The sequence below is a fragment of the Aristolochia californica genome, unplaced genomic scaffold (assembly GCF_029961685.1).
Source record: "Aristolochia californica isolate CCGP_79_NKW_82.1479 unplaced genomic scaffold, dmAriCali1.0.hap1 SCAF_3, whole genome shotgun sequence".
NCBI classification, from domain to species: Eukaryota; Viridiplantae; Streptophyta; class Magnoliopsida; order Piperales; family Aristolochiaceae; genus Aristolochia; species Aristolochia californica.
In genome coordinates this window covers 10164353-10184812 of record NW_027181992.1, presented here as the reverse complement: position 1 = coordinate 10184812, position 20460 = coordinate 10164353, and the positions used below count along the sequence as shown (strand labels likewise).

The 20460-nt window shown below is 37.7% G+C and overlaps 1 protein-coding gene across 3 annotated transcripts; it reads right to left on the bottom strand.

Moving 5' to 3' along the window:
• Positions 1-15331: 15331 nt before the first annotated feature.
• LOC137959161 (glutathione synthetase, chloroplastic) lies at positions 15332-20275 on the bottom strand. Of its 3 annotated transcripts, XM_068806493.1 has the most exons (12): positions 19913-20275; positions 18764-18933; positions 18230-18305; positions 17976-18106; positions 17562-17684; positions 17376-17456; positions 16911-16991; positions 16731-16800; positions 16338-16459; positions 16053-16192; positions 15772-15964; positions 15332-15676 (listed from the first exon to the last, which is right to left on the bottom strand). In XM_068806493.1, exons 1-12 carry the CDS (start codon positions 20273-20275, stop codon positions 15553-15555), a joined length of 1674 nt encoding a protein of 557 aa, XP_068662594.1. In that variant the 3' UTR covers positions 15332-15552. The 3 variants fall into 3 exon arrangements, with proteins under 3 accessions (XP_068662594.1, XP_068662595.1, XP_068662596.1); XM_068806494.1 differs by lacking the exon at positions 18230-18305 and having other exon boundaries at positions 18838-18933; XM_068806495.1 differs by lacking the exons at positions 18764-18933; positions 19913-20275 and adding an exon at positions 18468-18757.
• Positions 20276-20460: the final 185 nt, after the last annotated feature.

The following is a 20460-nucleotide window of genomic DNA, read 5'->3' as shown; positions in this document are numbered from 1 at the left end:
CCTGCCTTTAACCTGGGGGGGGTGAGGGACCTTCAAATGGTGTTTCGGAGAAGAGAAAGAGACGCCATGAAAGGCTAGATTTGAGAAAGCATGCGAGCCGTTTCCAACAGCAGATAAAAAAAAGGGGCATTCCAAACGGCTGGTGAGATCGTGAGGAAGAGAACATTCCTCGGAATTTTCTCTTCTTTTCTCGTCATTCATTCTTCACTAAATACATTTACATTTTAGATTCTAAAAACTTAATTTTTTTTATTATAAATCATGTGAAGTTGAAGTTTTTTCAGTAAATCCAGGTGGTGATTTACAATTCACACCTTTCTTCATTAATATTTGATCGTAAAAGTGTTCGAAATGAAGATGACAAAAGATCGAGGGAAAGAGTGCCGTCGGAAGAAAACAAAACACAAAGATCTTTTGGTTGGTTGAATTCCTGAAGAATGGGTCTTCTCAAATCTCCCACATTCATGGACTGCCGTCCCAATTATACGACAAAAAATATCCCTTTTCAGGTTGATATATTATTCAGCTTCAACTCCTATCTCTATAACCAAACCATCCCCCCCTTTTCTAATTGAATCATATGATATTATGTTAACTAGTAAAGAATAACTATGTTATACTCTAATGAAATACTATAATATACACCCCCGTAATCGTATATTATCACATAGTTGTGGGTCACAACCGTGCCATAGTTGCTCTCATTCTAGTTCGACATTGTGTCATTTTACACACTCAAATGACAATGTAGCAACACTAGTCACATTGTGCTCACTTTGGACTTCGAAGAATAAATTTCATTATTTGACCATAACACCATGTAACTGTGTAGTCGAATATTATGTTATGTATTGCCAACATATTATGTTATCAACAAGTTGCGGGTTCACAAGAGTATGAAAGATTCTAGTTTGTATGTTATTATAATTTCACTTTATGAAGTATATGTTTTGATTCCCTTTAAGACAGTATCAAACTAGAATCTATTATATATACTCTTGTAAACCATAACTATTTGATAACATTGGATTATGAGGATACATAACATAGCATTCCACATTGGATTACGAAAGACTCAGATTCATCAATCCCAATCCGAACTTCATACAATACCTAATCACTCAAATAGAGAAACACTTCTCAAGTTTCAAAAACATTGTAATTTTGTATATTAAGTTATAAATTCTCTAATTCATGCATGCATAATTAAGGGTGGCAATAGGGTGGGTTTCGGGAACTCGCCTCACCCTACTAAATGTCGAGATGGGGTTGCTATTTGACCCATAGGTTACATAAAACTCGCCACCCCCTCCCAACGTCTAGAAGAGGGATTGCAACCGTTCCCCTTCTTCCTTTCTCTATTAAGAGGAAGAAGGGGAAGGAGAGGAGTCTCTGCTCTCCCACACATCACAACTGATAGGATTGCGGTTCCTCATTGCCATTATTGAAACACTAAAGGAATGAAAGATAAAATCCACCTCCCTATCATTGTGCATGAGAGAGAGTGAATCAAGTCAGTTGATCATCGATTAAACTAGCTTACCTGGTCAGATCAACCACTTTTTTCCCTTCCCCATTTTTTCTTGTTGGGTGACTTAGACAAGCGAATGGGTTTGGTTGAACCCAATTCAATCCACCGACACCATTCGGGTTTTGTAACTATAGGCATGAAAATTTAATCATCAAAATTAGAACATTGATTGATGGTCAAAATCATCGATATTGATCAATGATCAAGATTGAAGGAACCTGATCGCCAATTGACCGATGGTCAAAGTGAAAACTCCCAATGGTCAAAGCATGGAGGTTTTGCCAAATAGTTAATCAATTGTTAAAATCAGAGTTCCGATCAAAACCAAGATTGATTATTGAGATCAAAGCCTAAATAACTATCAACAAAAAATTGAATGCATGGGCCACAACCAAGATCAAATTAAAAGAAAAGGCCATCTAAGTGCCACATATGCAAAAGAATTGGCACATGGGTAACACATGGTGTCACAAGAAAATTCTAACCAATGCAAAAAAAGTACACATGGGTGATAAGTGGTGTTGTAGGAAAGCTCCACCTAAAAGAAAAAGGTGTCATTCTTTCAAATGGGTAAGGTGAGGTGTCATTCTTTCAAATGGGTAAGGTGAGGTGTCATTCTTTCAAATAGGTAAGGTGAGGTATCATACTACTATGGAAAAAGAAATGGTGGAAAAAGAAATGGCCTTGCCATGTCTCTCTCTCCCCTTTCATGTGTTTCTATACTAGGAGAAAAGAAGAAGATAAATGGGAGAAAAAACTGAGGGGGTTGAACTACCCCCACCACCCTATAAATGGAGACTTCCCTTAGGAGTTTAATAAACTTTAGGAGGACTTGTTGGGGGAAGAACTTCGAGAGGAGGAGAGAAGAAAGCGCTGGAAAAATCTAATGAGTTTCAAATCTTAGAAAATACTAAAAAATATGTCGTAATCATCACGAAGCTTAAAATAAGTAAACACTCTACCATAACTTTGCCATCCCTCCCAACGCCTCAAATCTCAAGATAGTTTGAGTCATTGCAAGATGTTGATTTTCATGACTCCATGGATTTAGTTCATGGAGAAAAAACGAGAGACACCCATTGGAGAAAAAAGGAGGAAGAAGAGGTTATGAACTTGTTATCCTAACCCTTCCCCTAAGCTCAATTTATAGATTAATGAACCTATAATATTACAATTATGCCTATGGAACTTAACTTAAATACATCAATGTCATCTCTATGAGATGACTCTTTACTTACCATCTTTCCATCACTATATGGGCATATGGGCCTTCTCTTTGGTCTATGGGTATTGGGCCCATTTATAACACACTTGGATGTATGGGTCTTCCTTGGTCATGTGGGTTTGGGCCCATCTTTCAACACTCCCCCTCAAGTTGGGGGTGAAAGAACATCATGAACACCCAACTTGCTGCAAATGGTGTATAGGATCTTCCCATATAAAATGGCAGTTATCCATATCTTTTAACACTCTCCCCCAAGCTGGTGGTCTCTTCTATGAGGCCCAGCTTTCATAATATAAGTGAGAGTAAAATCACTTCTAGTCGTAAGACATCGCTCCATACTCCAGTCAATTAACTCATGCTGGATGTTGGGCACACTTTTATCTTCTGGAAGTAATGGGTCAATACGTAGTACTCAGAAGTATGATAAAACTCCTCGATCACCTTGTCCCTCCATAGGACATCGACTCTCAAATGGTATGAGTAATAAATGCCAATTAAGAGAGGTAACAAGTAATTACCTTGAAGATAATATTTTGGGGCCACCATGTGCTTTTATTCTTCATCAGAATAACCAATGCTAATAAAAATCAGTAAATTAGAAGTCCTTCTTCAATAATAATGTTTTAGCCAAAGAGACACAATAGCAACAGCTAAAATGGGCCTGGGCCCAATAACACGTACTAAATAATCCTTTAAAATGACCCATAAAATAATCTGATGTCAGTCTATACACCAAATAATATATTGACCAAGAAATAAGCTACCAAAACTTCAAAATAATAATCCAGCCGGAGAAAAAGAATTGAGCTGCACCGAGTCAAATAGTAGATCAATATAGCTGAGTCATGGAAGAAATATGTATAGAACTTGGGACCCAGACCCGTATAACCGAGGTAGAAAATAAGTGGGCCGAGTTAGGTTGACCTGAACCGAGTTGACCCGAGTTAACTTGGTAGAACAGAACAAAACTCTGGTCAACAGGGTGGTTGGGTGAACTCCGCTTGGCACGAGACTTAGAACCAGCGTTGGATTTAATTTTTCCTAATTTTTCCTAACTTAGAAAAAATTAATTCAACAATAGCGTTCTTCTTCCCCACGACAGCAAGTTGCCTCCCTGCAACACTGGCTCCGAAATAGCACGGGACAGTAGAAAAAACTTGGCAGAACAGGGAGGAAGACGGCCCGTAAAGTTTCCCATAATAAGAAACAACACCGACAATCAAGCAGGAAACCAGAGATGCGCAATGGACAAGTTTTCTAAAAAAACAACTTCTGGAAAATCAGCAACGTGATGAAGCCTATATAATAGATATTAATCCAGCTATGGAGATATCCAAAACTAAAATAGATATCTTCACACAGTGGGGAATAATTCCGGAAATAATTCAATCCATACGCCAAGAAATCAGTAGTGGAAAATTTCTGTTTGCATATTTATTCTTGATAGAGGCAATAACGCAGCAATGATAGCAAGGAGATCATTCTATAACCGGCCACATCGACAGTAATGAAGCAATAACGCAAAGGCTGGTTTCTAGAATAGCAGGATAATAGCTAGACATCAGAATATTCTCTAGAGTGTGTCAAACCGATTCGATAAGCAAAAGTTTCCATATAGAGATAAATCCGTCACCAATGCATTTTCAAAATATTCGACAACGTCAGAGGGAAGCAATGCCAGGGAAGACAAATAATCAAGCTAAATCAAACCAGCCATGCTTTGCCAGCCAAGGTCCAACCAAGCAGATATTCTCTCCCTCTCTCTCTCTCTCTCTCATCTCATCTCTGCTCTGCTCTAGAAGTCGCAGGCTAGTTCGGCATCATCATGGGCCTTCTCCTTGGTCTATGGGCCTTGGGTTAATCTTTCAAATCTCTTGGATGTGTGGGTCTTCCTTGGTCTTATGAGCTTGAGCCTATCTTCTAACACACTTGGAGGTGTGGGCCTTCCTTGGTTTTGTGGGTTTGGCCCCATCTTCCAACACAAGATTTCTGTAGTAAAGGTAGTAAAAAGCAATTATCTTAGCCACAATAATAAGTCCAAATTTCCTAGTAAAGAATTAAGCAGAGACTAGTCATTAAATTAAAGGGAATCTACCAAGGGAGGTTGTAGTTGAATCAATAAGTCATTCAAAGCTTAAATTAAGTTAATCCATGTAGATTGAATCAGAGAACCAAATTAGAGATAGGACTCTACATCGCTTAGTAACTTATAATTCTTCTTGTTGTTGCACTTATGGTCTCTGCTTCACGAACCAAACCCCTTTGTACACAATAAAGACAATAACATAGCCAAAACCGCATGCCCAACTTCCATCAAGATAATTTCTAACACAACTAATCTTCTACAGTCTGTGCACAATCGACTTAAACTTACAAGTTCATATAGAAAGATGGACACAAGTTGATTTCATAGTTAAATGCAAAATTTAACAATGAAAAACTATTTAGTTGGTACATCAATATTTTCATGAAGACGTTTAATAACAAAAAGTATTTTCGTTGTTAAAAGGTGCCTTTATTGATGAAATTAAGGTTTTGTTGGAAAAAATTATTTCAAGGAAACAGTTTTCACTCCAAGGGAACATTTAAAATAAAATTTTAATGATAAATGTGTTGAACGTAGATTGACTCCCATGTTGCTTTTTATGATAAAAAAAACTTAATTGATCTGACAACTTGAAAATCTAAGTATTTCAAATACTTCGCCTTCAAGAGTAAATGCATCTCAATGTCAAACCTAGAATTGATTGACGTAGATGACTAAACAAAGTATAATAGAAAAATCTAGGAAAAAGTTAAAACCTAATTTACCTAGTAGATTGAGATCAATACCAAGTGACCTATTTAAGTGAAATAATTAATTTACATTTGACCTTCTTGCTTGTATGTCTCAACAAGGGAGCACTTGGACAGGTGAGGCAAGTTGTCTAGGATTGGATTTCATATTCAAGCCCAATAGACTCAATCCGTTATTATCCTCTAAGTTTTGTATATCGTAAGGGTTTTATTATTACGAAATATTTATCTCTTGTTGTGGAATAGAAGACAAATAATTTCACATTGATGGATAAATTCACATTTGACATAAATTAGAAACATCAAAAGACACAAACAAAAATAAATAAATAAATAAATAAAAACAAAATCTAGAATTGGGGTTGCTTGAAGCTAAGAAATGATATAAAAATCCAATGGACAAGAGATCAAGAAATAATATAAAAATATAAAATTAAATATTCATGGAAGTTATAGAAATATGAAGTAAATGAAATATGTAGTCCAATAACTATTTATTAGAATGTTGGTAAGTGAAATTATCCTTAATAAAATCCTTGGAAACCTGTTTTACAACACATTTTATTGACAAAGATAGTATGGAGTAGTTTTAAAATTTATAATTATAAAAAAAAACTCCATCTCAATTATAGGCAATGGAAATAAACACAATTTATAAAGTTTTATGTGAGCAAAAAGTATTACATCACAAGCTATACAAAATAACAATAAGTGTGTACATTTTATATGTAATTAATCATAATAATATTAAATATCAAGTAGGGTTATTTTGATTATTTTGCCTACTTTTTACAAGTCTATAGGAGTGTCAACAAGATTGGGTGATTGTTAGAAGTTTATGGTCTAGATCATCTGTTATTTTGGTGTATACTTAGTGAGTTATTGAGATTTGAGTCATGAAGAGTATTTATATAAATAGACATTAAGTCACTTGTGAAGAATAAAAAGAAAATGGGGTTGAGATTTCCCTCATTAATTGTTGTTCAATGAAGTAAAGTTTCTCTCATCTCTGTCTCTTTCTTTCTTTCTCTTTTATCTTGTTTAATATCTTTTTTTTCATGGTATAAGCAATATGTGTATGTAGGCTGAGGGCCAATTTGTGTTCCACATATTATCGATGTGTGGGCTCCATTAGGTAGGAATATGCGTGTTGCAAGTTTCATAAGGTGGAGACAATGTGCTCCAATGGGAGTTTGTACCTATGTCTTTAGCACGATATGTGTAAGCCAAGACATGAGGGTGAGCGTTGAGTGGGAAAAAGTTTACATTGAAAAATGGTAAAAAAAAAATTGATTTAATTATAAGGTTGAGCAATAAACCTCCTAAGAGGCTAGTCATTTTGATATAGAATTGGACTTAATTAAACAAATAACCACAAAGACTTTTTAAATAACATGTAATAACTCCAAAACTGCTCTCATGTCTCTTCTAGTGACATAATTGTGGACTTAAAAATTGGATCACCAAAATTAGAACCCTAATTGATGGCCCAAATCATGAGCATTGATAAAAGGTCAAGATTGAAAAAACCTACCCACTAGTTGACCAATGGTCAATTTCAAAACTCCTGAGGATCAAAGCAAAATAAATTTGTTAATACTTGGTCAATAGTCAATAGTCAAAGTCAAAGATTTGGTAAATTTGGATTGATTATTGAATTAAAACCCAATCAATGGCTAAAATGAGGCCAATCGAATGGGGCCACCTTCAAAGTCAAACTTGCGGATGGAACTGTGAAGGATAACCCGTAACAGCCGTCAAAGACCACTTCCCAGCAGCAGCTGACGACCAATTCCCATTACTAGAAATGGACGATGTACACCATTGTAAATTATGTTGTACATTTTTATATAAATACATGTAATCCTCACCATTCAAGGTGTGGTGATTTAGAAGATTAATTAAATCTTCACATGGTATCAAGAATCCTCATTGATCCTGTCTCCCGATTTCAATTTTTTGCTCTCAACGGGAACCCCTTTTCCGTTCCGCCGCTCATGCCGACATAACGCTGACAGCCCCATCACGCTCCTCTTGCCCTGCTTCCACTGCCACCACAACTTAGTGCAGTAGCCCTTGGCCCTAGCACTGGCGTCGTCGCCACTCTCACTGCTGACGTTAGTTCGGTGAACCATCCCGACTTGAAGGTCACCCGATTACCCCCTTTCTCCATTGCCTCACCGTCACATCCCGCGGTGTCCCCCCGTTGAATCATTTTCTCATCTTCTCCGCCTTCATACCCTAATCCACATGATTACGATTAAACTCTCCTCCACAACCTACCTCCTCTGGAAAACCCAACTTCTCCTTTTGTAAAGTCTAAATCTCATCGGCTATGTGGAGGAAACCCTTGCACCACCACCTTAGTTTGCCGCCCCGGATTCTACCACCCCTACTACCTAATATTTGGCATAGAGTGCAATAGACCAACGCCTTCTTAGCCTTCTCCTTTCCTCCCTCACCGAGGAGGCAATGGTTGAAGCCGTTGGCCTCTCCACAGCCAGTGAGGTCTAGCTCACACTGAAAAATGCCTTCAGCCACCAGTCAAAGGCTCACGAAATTCATCTCTATTGGAATGTGGGCTCAATCCCTCACAACCAAGGAAGGCTCACATTTCTAAGAGTATTGTAAGAGGCGCCACACGACCAAGAAATGCCCACATATCTAAGAGTGTTGGAAGATGGGCCCATGCCCAAAAGAAGTAAGACCCACCATGATTACCACAAGTTGGCATCCTTATCACATATGTTGGAAGATCAAGAATGACTCACAAAGATAACCACAAGCAGGTTGAAAGATTAAGAAGGACTCACAAAGATAACCACAAGCAGGTTGGAAGATCAAGGACTCAAAAAGATTACCATGAGCTGGCATATTTATCCTATGGTCACGTCCTCATAGAAGAGTTCTAGTTTGAGTTATGTAATCTTTTATTATATTGAGTTATTTAACTATGTTAGGACTTATCTTTAAGAGTTAGAGTTTGGGTGTAATTGGCAAAGGTAGTTTTATTGTAATTGGACTCTACTACCTTCCTCTATTATAAATAGAGGTCCATGTACTTTGATTGTAATAAGTCAATGAAGTATTTATCTTTTCCATAAATTCAATATGGTATCAGAGCAGGCTCTGTGAGTTGACTTGGTCATCCCATAGAGATAATGAGATCCTTTTCTCTAAACCCTAAACCCTAAGTTTAGGTTCGTAGTTTTTTTTTAAGTCCCTACATCCGTAGTTTGGTTTACGTTTTTCACCTCTATACTGAGATTTTAATATTGAAAATTATATATTGATGGAAATATATTTGAGTCTACTTTCCAAGGAAAAAGAATTTTTTTCCAATGAGAGTTATCTACAAAGAGAAATCGATATTTGAATGAGCAGAGGTCAGATTGCAAAAGAGGTTCGAGCATCAGCATAAAGCTTCAACTTTCGAGGTATTTTATACTATCAAGAATGAGACTTTATATGGAGATATATATATATATATATATCCAAAAAAAATGTAAGTCTATTCTCTTACCTATTCAACCAATTTTCAATTGGATTTATCTACAAAGATAAATCGATATTTGAAGCAGCAAAGGTAGATAGAAAAAAAGGTTTGAGCAGCAACAAAAAACTTCAACTTCAGAGGTATTTTATGCTATCAATAACAAGACTTTATATGGAGAATTATATATCAAAAGAAATATATGTAAGTCTATTTTATTAAATATTAAACCAATTCTCGATATATTTTTTTTATAAGGAGATAATGATCTTGGAAGAGTCAATGGTCATACTGGAAAAAAGAGAAACAACGCATAGTTCAGCCAGATGACAGAGACCGAAATCTATCATATTATTTTTCTTCTGATAATTATATTTTATGAAGATAATTTATACTTGGATGAAAGGTATTTAAGTCTAGTTTCATAAGAAGAAAATTTTATGTCAATCTGATCAATATTTAAAGATATATTCGCATTGGAAAAATTAAAAGTCATGTTGGTATTCTGTTGCATTGAAAAATCAGATTTTAAACCAATTGTTTTGCATTAATTTTTGAGTTGCTATACTAGGAAAATATCTCACTTCTTCCTGGTTTGAGGGTTTATTTATACATCCCTGTTATTTGGGCTTATTTCTACATCTATGATATTTGGTTCAAGCTGGGATCACTGCCATCACCTCCCAGCTTGAGGGGGATAAGTACAAGAAGTACAAGAAATAGGTATTTTATTCCATATGTTGTGGATAGGTTTTATGTGACTAAAATATACAAGAAAGGGGGAGAATAAATGAAGCTTGTGCATCTAAGAAGAAATTTTATAACGGATTATTTCATAGGTTCTTTTACAAAGTTTATTATATGTGTTGGAAGATGGTCGTGTTATATTCAGTTGTAGCTATTATATTTCTTTGGATGAGACATTATTATTGAAGAAGAAGTGACCTCAGTATCCTTTCTCATACCATCATTTATTTGACCCCGTAAAAAATATCAACAGTTGGGATTCCATCACAGAGGAACTTAATACCTCGTCAAAAATATCAACGATTGGGATTCCATGACGGAGGAACTTAATACCCCATCAAAAATATCAATGGTTGGGATTCCATGACGGAGGAACTTAATACCTCGTCAAAAATATAAAAAATATCAACAGTTGGGATTCCATGACAGAGGAACTTAAAAAATCAATGGTTGGGACACTGTGACGGAAGAACTTGATACCCTGTCAAAAATATCTACTAGTGAGAGTAGGTGCCCAGATTGGGACACCATGATGGATGATTTTATTATTACATCTAAGTTATACACCCCCCACCCTCCCCCCCCCCCCCCCTTAATTGGCCAGGTGGGCTTCATGGAAGAGAGCACTAGCTTGAGGGGGAGTGTTGGAAGATGGGGAGGACTGCCATTTTATACAAAAATATTTTACACAACATTTGCAGCAAGTTGGGAGTTCATGATGTTCTCTCACCCCCATTTTGAGGAGGAGTGTTGGAATGTGGGCAAAGCCCACACGACCAAGGAAGGCCCACATATCTAAGAGTATTGGAAGATGGGCCCAAGCCAATAAGAAGTAAGACCCACCATGATTACCACGAGCTGGCATCCTTATCATATATGTTAGAAGATCAAGAAAGACTCACAAAGATAACCACAAGCTGGTTGGAAGATCAAGAAGGACTCACAAAGATAACCACGAGTTAGCATCTTTATCTTATGGTTACGTCCTCATAGAAGAGTTCTAGTTTGAATTATGTTAACTTTTATTATATTGAGTTATTTAATTATGCTAGGACTTATCTTTAAGAGTTAGAGTTTGGGTGTAATTGGGACAAAGGTAGTTTTATTGTAATTGGACTCTACTACCTTCCTCTATTATAAATAGAGGTTCATGTACTCTGATGATAATAAGTCAATGAAGTATTTCTCTTTTCCATAAATTCAGCGGTCTCAAGGATGACCTCCAACAGCTAAAGCACAAAAATCAATCCGTTGCAGCCTACTCCCACGTTTTCAAGGGTCTCTATAACCAGCATACTTGTCAACAGCCCCAAAAAACTCCACTGGTTTCTCCGTGGACTCGGCGCCGATTTCTCCACCTTATTCATCACCCAAATGGCCCTCACGCCCCTCCCCTATTTCTCTGACCTTGACTCCAGAGTTGAGAGTTTTGAGTTGTTTCGAAAATCTCTCGAGAGCTCTGTTTCTCCCACTACTACTTTCACTGTTGCACCCCGTGGATCGGACTGGTCGACCCGCCACGGCTCTGGTCAAACCCATGGCCAAACCAATGGTTTTGGCCGCCATTATGTCAACCGGGGCTGAACTCATTCTAGACAAGGGCGTCGCCCTCCTCGCTGCCAGATGTATCATCTTGACGAACACTATGCTGATCGATGCAATAATTGTTATGCCCGTGGTGAGTCCAGTGACTCTCATGCCCATCTTGTTGAGGCCTTCACTGGACTGTGCTCTCTCACTAGATCTACGCCCTCTGACTGGTTCTTAGACACTGGGGCTTCCGTACATGGGTAAGGACTCTATAATCGTGGGGAATGGTGCCTCCTGACCTATCTCACACATTGGCATAGTACATGTCAACTTGCGAAAAATCATTGTATGCCCTATCCACGTCATGAACATAGGTCGTCTCATGTGTTAGATCTTATTCATTGTAATATATGGGGCCCTTCACCTGTCCAATCCCATTTAGGATTTGCTTATTATGTTACCTTCCCTGATGATTTCTTTACGTTTAACTAGGCTTTATCATTTGAAATTCAAATTCGATTTTTATAACGTTTTTACACAATTTCAAAAACTTATGGAAAATAAATATTTTGCCCGTAATAAAATTTTCCAAAGTGATGGCGAGGGCAAATTTACTAGCACTTGCTTCCAAACTCATCTTTGTACCTTTGGCATTCACCATCAACTTTCTTGTCCATATACCCCTGCCCAAAATGGGAGTGCTGAATGCAAACATCGTCATGTGACTGAGACTGGTCTGACACATCTTTGTCACTCTCATCTCTCTCCTCATTTCTGGGTTGAAGTCTTCAACACTGCAGCTTACATCATCAACCATTTGCCCACATCACTTCTTAAAGGTAAATTATCGTTTGAACTTTTATGAGGTTCCTCTCTGAACTATGAAAATTTTCATCCATTTGGTTTTTGTGTTTACCCTTTTTTACATGATTATATGTCTATTAAATTTTCTCTTCGTAGTATTCCCTGCATTTTTTGAGTTACAGTCCCTTTTATAAAGGTTTTCGCTATCTTGATCCCATCACCTCTCGGGTCTATATCACCCGCCATGCTCAATTTGATGAACAAAATTCTCTTTTCATAAAAACATCACAAGCTCAACCCCCTTTCTCTCTCCATTTTTCCAACTTTTTTGAAACCAAGTCTTCTCCATACAAAACCCCCTCCTTCTTCCTCTGCACACCATTCTCCACCCATTACTCAATCTGAATTTACCCCATGTGCTATTTGTAGTGATCTGGTCGATGAGTCCATGTAGGTCCCTGATTCTTTTTCAGGTCCCTCCACGCCGCACCAGGCTTCCAGTCCATAACCTATTGATACACAAATCACTCATGCTCCTGCTTTTGCATTAGTGTTGGGTTCTCACCCTATGATTACATGAGCCGAAGTTGGTATTTTCAAAACTTGTCATCTAGTCGACCTCAGTATCGTGGGATCCTTTGGCCTTCTCTCCGCTCTCCTTGTCTCTACTATGCCTAAAAGATTCAAATCTGCCACTAAGAATCCTTCTTGGCTTGCTGCTATGGATGAAGAAGTTCAAGCTCTACAGAATAATCGAACCTGGATTTTAGTCCCTCGCCCTGCCAATACCAACATTGTGGGCTCCAATTGGGTGTTTCAGACCAAATATCTACCTAATGGATCCATTGAGCATCTCAAAGCACACCTCGTTGCCAAGGGCTACACTCAAGTACTTTGTCTTGACTACATTGACACCTTTAGTCCTGTTGTAAAGGGTACCATTGTCCGAGTTGTGCTCTCTTGTTGTAACCAACAAATGGCATTTTCACCAACTTGACATCAAGAATGCATTCCTCTACAATATTCTTATTGAAAATATTTATATGGGACGTCAGTTGCAAAAAGCTCTCTATGGTCTCAAGCAAGCTCCTCGTCCTGGTTCCAGCGTTTCAGCTCCTTTATCACTCAACTTGGTTTCTCTTGCAATCGCGCTGACACTTCTCTGTTTGTCTTTTATAAGCACTCAGACATTATCTATCTGCTCATTTATGTTGATGACATCATTGTTACTGGCAACAACTCAACTTTTATAACCAGTTTCACTCGTAAGCTTAATTTTGGGTTTGCCACAAAGGATTTGCGCCCTTTCAGTTACTTTCTTGGCCTTGAGGCTTCGCCAACTACCGATGTCAATCGGCTCAAATATGCACAGGATATCCTAACTAGAACTCAGTTACTTGATAGCAAACCAATTCATACACCTATGGTCATTTCCTAGCATTTGTCTGCTGATGGTTCTCTATTTTCAGGTCCTACTCTTTACAAGTCTATTGTTGGCACCCTTCAATACTTGACCATCACAAGCCCTGACATTGCCCATGTAGTTAACTCTGTTAGCCATTGCACGCTCCCATTGACGATCATTTTCTTGTTGTTAAGCGTATTCTTTGCTATGTCAAAGGCACCATTCACTTTGGCCTTACCTTTCACCTATTTGCTACCCTTGGTGCTCTAGTTGCTTTCTTTTATGCTGACCGGGCAGTCTATCCTGACACTCGTCGTTCTACCTCTAGTTACTCCATTTATCTTATTGACAATTTGATTTCCACAGCGACCTCTTCTCTTATGTGACAACAAAAGTGCAATTTTCCTGAGCTCCAATCTAGTTATCACAAGCGAATCAAGCATGTTGAATGAGATTATCATTTCCTTCGAGAACTTGTTGTTGCTGACAAACTTCACACACTGTATGTGTCATCTCACCTACAGGTTGCCGACATTTTCACCAAAAATATTCCACACCCTCTTTTCGAATTTTTTTCGCTCCAAACTTCACGTCTGTTCCAATCCGACGCTCAGCTTACGGAGGGGTGTGAAGGATAACCCGTAACAATCGTCGAAGACCATTTCCCAGCAGTACGTGCCGATTAGTACCCATTACCAGAAATGGAGGCCCAAGACCGGATCGCACAATGTACACCATTATAAATTTTGTTGTACATTTTAATATAAATACATGTAATCCTCACCATTCAAGGTGTGGTGATTTAGAAGATTAATTAAATCTTCTCATGTCCCACCTAAGCACAAGAGCTGGCACATAACTAACATATAACACCTTTAAGAGAAGATAAATAAGCTGACATATCGAAGTGTGAAAGCCATATAAATATTAGTCAATTAATGACTTAACGTGTGGTACATTCTCCATGGGTTAAAAATGATCAAAGATGAAGAACATGAACTAAAGCAGAAAAAGAGGGGTGGTTCAACTACCCATCCTTGACGTATAAATAGAGGCCAATTCTTTAGGAAATAGGAGACTTCTCGAGATAGGGAAATTGCTTGATAAAATTAGAGAAATTTGCATATGAACGCTTTGCATGTCCAAAGGAAAAGGCTTTGTCACCCTACCTACACTCTAAATTTTAAATCTTATATAAAGCTCCATTGGAATCGTACAGCATAAGTAGCAACAAGCAGTTGACTCTGCTACTACTTTGCCATCATCCATTGATCTACCACAGATATACAATAAAACAGGTTTAGGCCAGTTTGGCCTTTAATTTTCCACTTATCTTAAAAAAGGTTTCCAAGGGTTGAGCTTTCGATGTAGCTAATATGTTCCTAATTCTCATCAAAATGTCACAAAACTCCTCTCTTGATGACCTCTAATAGGGTAAAAATAATTCCAAAATATTTTTTGAGCTCACCAAACCTTTGTATCTTAACAATTTCACAAAACTCTTCTTTCTACATTTTTGACAAACTGAGCTATTGCCTTTTATCTCAAACTCATCCCATTTACTTTTTAATGCCCTAAGAAGATTTTGAGTACTTTTAGGATGATGAGAGAGAGGACCCTCTTGACACCCAAACTGTCCCCAATCATAGTTTTAATGAATAGCTACCCCAAGCACCTCAACACAGAGAATTAGAAAGGTACGGGCATAGAAGGTCCCCCTGCCAGTGGCCCCCTAGATGAACAAAAGCTTCCAATCCTGCTTCCATGGACTACAAGAGAAATTACTGTAATGGCAATCCATTTTTGGTGGAAACTCAGTTTTTTCCCATAAATCTTTCTTGAAAATCCCATTCAAGGTTGCCAGGAACTTTCTCAATGTCAAGGGAAGCCCTCTTGTAGTAAAGCATCCGAAGCTACAAGATATGTTACCTCGGTTTTTAAGTACTGAAAATCTTTTGGAGATCAAGAGAGCAAATTACGTTATACTAAAACAGGTACTTGTGCAATCATTTTTCTTCCAGTCAAATCAGATAGATACTATCCAACACAGCAAATCCAGCCGCAACCCCGCCCTCATTTGATGAAGAAACCTTTGTTCGCATCAAGTAACCACATTGATCATTCATGATCACCTTGTCTTTGTTCCTGTCAGATCAAATCATAAAACATATCAGATTCAAGGTAAAGACTCTTCAGTCTTTTTTACCTAAATAAGGTTTTTCTATTTTTTCTTTTTTCACCTTAGATAGGCGCCATATATTCCTAGTTCAGATATTGCAGTATCTTGGTAGCAAACCCCATCTCGAACCATAAACGCACGAGTAGTTGTGGGAAAAATTCTTTGCATTAGAATGTAAGCAGCGAGACCTTCAGTCCCTTGTAGTTGCAATTTAAGTAGGGTGTCTCTCACATTGTCACCATAGATATTGTTGCCTGGAAGGAAAGAAGCGTAAGTTATTGACCAGTACAGATGGAAAAAACCATGAGAAACGAAGTCTAGAAGAGATTTTAAGCAGCTGACCTCCTCCTTCTCTCTGGGGTTTGAGGACAAATAAGTCAGGCCTTTCCAATGCTTCTTTAATGACATCTGAATCATCCAAACCCCACAATCCTGCGAAGCATTTCCTCAGCTTTGCAATATCATCTTGGTTGTCAAGAAACCTGATTCATTCCAAAGTGTATGAATTTTGAGTAGAAACCACAGATCAAAACGTAAATTATTATGAAGATGAATTTTTAAGAGCATTTTGAAAGGACTGGTAGAAAAGCAGCTCCCTCTATCTTGAATCCCATTAATTTGGTTTACCTTTCCAGAATATTAGGTTTAGCCAACTCTTGTTGAATCTTCTTGGTGCCCACCAAATGGTATGAAATTGATGGGCACTTGATAGCTGAGGACTGTTCCATCATTAGTCTTGCACTCCATTCCTATTAAATAAAATAACAACAATCATGGAAACAAAAAGTCCAGTGAGCACAACAAATTTCGAGGTTGGTAACAAAGTGGCCTTAAGAAAATCATAATAACAAAAATATAAAACTCCTGTTAATGTTTTGCTTTTTAATTTCTTTTACCATAGCCCTTACCCACTACACCTGCAAATTGGTTAGTCAACATCTTCTAAAGAAGTAAATATGATCCCCACACAAATAGTTTTCAAAGTAAGCATGACTGAATGAAGAAACAGGGGCCTCATACATTTTCTGAAGGATAATCATTTGGTGAATACCCAGCTCTAAAATAGACAACTGCAACAGTGTGATTGCCCCTGCATTAATGTGGTTGCCAATAATTTTATAAAGAAACAATGAAATGTTATGCAGTTCCTTTCTAAAAAGTAATCCTCAATCAATATGTACAGGCAAATGTTTCTCATACACTTGAAGCGCTCCACTAGGAAGAATTTCCCCTTCTCTGTTTATATCTGCCAAAGTTCTCCGAATGGTTGTCACGCTGTGTGTGTTACAAAATTAAGGAAATACTTTCCAAGAAAAGTTGCAAGAGTATAGATGAGGGAACAGTTTTAGTTAAAAACAAAACCACCAATCTGTCTTAACATGTTTAAAGAATGAACTTAAAGGGCAAGCCACTCAGCAAAAGAATAAAAAAGAGACAAGATTTGCTGGAACCTTTCTCATACTTATCATTTTCTAAAAAGGAAGAAAATTATTCGAATTTTCTTGGGATTGGTATGGTGCAAATCTGTACCTGATAAATAGTCTTGAAACCTGTCGCAAGATATGACAGGAATGCAGCAAAGTTTATTGCAATAATGAAATTTGAAAAAGTGTCCTTTTCTTTTTCCATGAAGACACAACCAGTATCTTCTGGATTTAAGGATATCGCTGCTTCAGTTCTTCACAAAGCCAATGTTGGTCATACATATTGTACTCTTCAGGACTGACCACAACCATGATTACAGCACTGTTCATACAAAAGGAAGTTAGTGAAGCATCCACCTTTGCTAGTAAAATCCAAACAAGATTAGAAAAACAAAATAAAATAAAATCAAGTTAGATAACATCTTACCTGCTATCATTATACTCATTCCAAGCTTTAGCTAAAGCCTCTGCAAATCCACTGGTGGCAGCATTTTCAGGGACTTTCTTTGAATCTAGACCAAGATCCTTGCCATGGTTACTCAGCAGGTTCCTGTAATGTGACTTGCTATTGTTTAAATATATTTAATTTCCTTGATAAGGGAACATTTCATTGACCACTGCAACTGTGTCCAGGAACATGGTTTATTCCTTAAGCTCAAGTAAAACAGCTCTTAGTTGTTTACATACTTTCTGATCTCTTAATTATTTTGTTTTCCGCAGAAAACTGTATCCGACTGAGAGTTAAGCACGCATGGGCATGGGCAGATCTAGAGGGAGAAATGAACAGAAGAACAACAACAAGAAACAGAGTGATTCCCCTATTTCTTAGGAAATTTCTTACCTATGAAGAGCAGTTACAAGACTACCAAGGCCAGGAAACGAACATGATATTGTGTTCAGCTCTATTTGAAGCAGTTCTTTAGTTTGAGCATCCAGCATATAATCTGACCGATGCAAACCCAAGCGTATTACCTATCATATGGCAATAATATTAGTTCCCTCCCTCCATCAAAACCTCCATGTATCTGTTTTCCAGAAGGATGATATGAGCAATTTATCTTAGAGCAAAAAAACAGCTACTTATATCAATACTACCTCCTTCTTATTGATTTCCTGCATCTTAGAATGGATATCTAAGAGTCTACTAGTGAAAGCATCCACCTTCTTTGTTCTGCAACATAAGTATGATGCATAAACACATTTATTTCAATTGTTCATAAATTTATAGTCTGAACAAAGTCATGATATTATCATTAAACTTTGAACAGCATAAGAGTACTATGCCAAAGTTAAATCATTTGCTTTCTGAGTAAGAATGGACTTATATCAACACCTAAGAGAACAGATCCATAAGCAACAAATTTGCTCTTGCACATCCTTTGAGAAACAACCTCGAAAGCCAGTTATAAATCTGATGCAGCTTATAAATTGAGGATGCAGATTGATTGCAACAGTAAATGCAGAAGGAAAAGAAGGCAACGTCAAAAGACATGCAAATACTTTGATTTCAAAAGAGAGCACTGCTATACAGAAGGGAATGTATGAATGCCTGTAGCTAAGACTTTGGCAATAAGCTAGAGACATAAGTGAAAAAAACGTGATGTAAATTGATTCTAGAGAGAAGAGAACCTGGACAAAGAGTCCTGCAAAAATTTGCAGTCCAAACTCACACGATCTACAAGCTCATTGAAAATAGGAGCTACCTCACATGCTTGTTTCCAGTGACCTTCAGGGAATGACGTAGGAAGGAGGGATAATGGAGCATGAATCAACCCAACCCCAGGAACGGTAGCTGATCTCTGCTAGGAATTAAAAATAGCAAGCTATCAAATTGACAACTGAAACATAAAAACTACAAAAACAACCCAAGTAGTAGCAACTAAATAGCACAGCACTTTATAGATAAAATTGGTTGGAGTGAAAGAATATAACACTAGCTTCTAATCCATACAAAAGATGAAACAAGAGAATTTGATGAGACCGCAGCCTTTCAAATCCATATAAGTCAACATGCTAAACCAAGCAAAGAAAGAGCAGAAAAACAAGAGAATACAATAAGATTACAGCAAGAAGCATGTGAGACATACAAGCAAGTAAATAAAGATGGGGCAGAAACTTTGTTTTGTAGATATAGGCCCATCTGGATCATGCTAAAGTTTATGCATAAAACTGACAGGTTTGCATGAAATGAAGTCAATACTAGATATGAAGTGAACAAATCAAAAAGGAGAAATTCATAAGAAAAATCATAACTGACAAGACAGTATAGTTATTGGAAATATACCAGTCAATTTTGGAATAATATAGCGGAAACAAAGCTATCAAAGAGAGAAATCTACCAGAGAGGGGGTCTGATTATTGTGACAAAATGGATTCTCACCCAAAAAAGTAATAAAATAAAATAAACCTATAATTCTCTTTTCTCCAACTGAAAAACCCACTCTTCCAACAATTTAGGAGTCCTTTATTTTTCCCCGCTCCTTCGGTTGCAATCTCCGGGGCCCATATTGACCCAGCCGCATGGATGGACACAGCAAAAGACCGAAATTTTGGTTAGCTGAGTTACATTGGAGACAGAGACGATGTCGTATTTGATTATCTAACACTGAACAAAATACGTCATAATTCCCTTGGCTATCTCACTCAACTAAAACGTGAGCTTTCTCATCTATACGTATTCTATAACCTCAAGACAGAACATTTTTGGAGTCATATCATACACCGTTCTAAAAGAACCAAAACAGCTACTTCCCGTACTCCTTGCAGTATCATATATACCTTGTTGTTTCTATCTCCAACAACGAGCCCATGAAGGGAACACCAAAAGAGAGCTTCTGATACCATCTCCTTGATCAACTCCGGTGGACGCTCAAGAGAACCGGCGACTGAAGTGTTAGAAGTGTCTTCCAATTTGGTTTCAGTGTCCACAGATTTCTGACATCGCAGAGGCTGACATAAGGAAGAGTGGCTAGGGGAAGATGACGTTTGCATAGCTTTTGTTGATCTGATGAAGGAATTAGAAAGAATATTGGAGGAAGAAGTAGATACAGGTTTGGATTCAGATCTATGGGAGAAGGAAGCGAGGTAAGTGCAAGCACTTGATGAAAGCGAGTGGGAGAGAGAGGAAGAGCCAACGCCCATCTCAGCTCTCCCTACAGATTATGAAAAGTAGGGAGAAAAAGCGGTGTTTTTACCATTTTAGCTGCTGAGTAATATTTTACTCGGATTGGTTGGACCGGCATCCCGAGTCTGGTCGTAGAATTCTTTTATTACCGGCTCGCAAGAGCCTCGTTATTTCATTTATTTACCATTTTCGAGTTTGTATA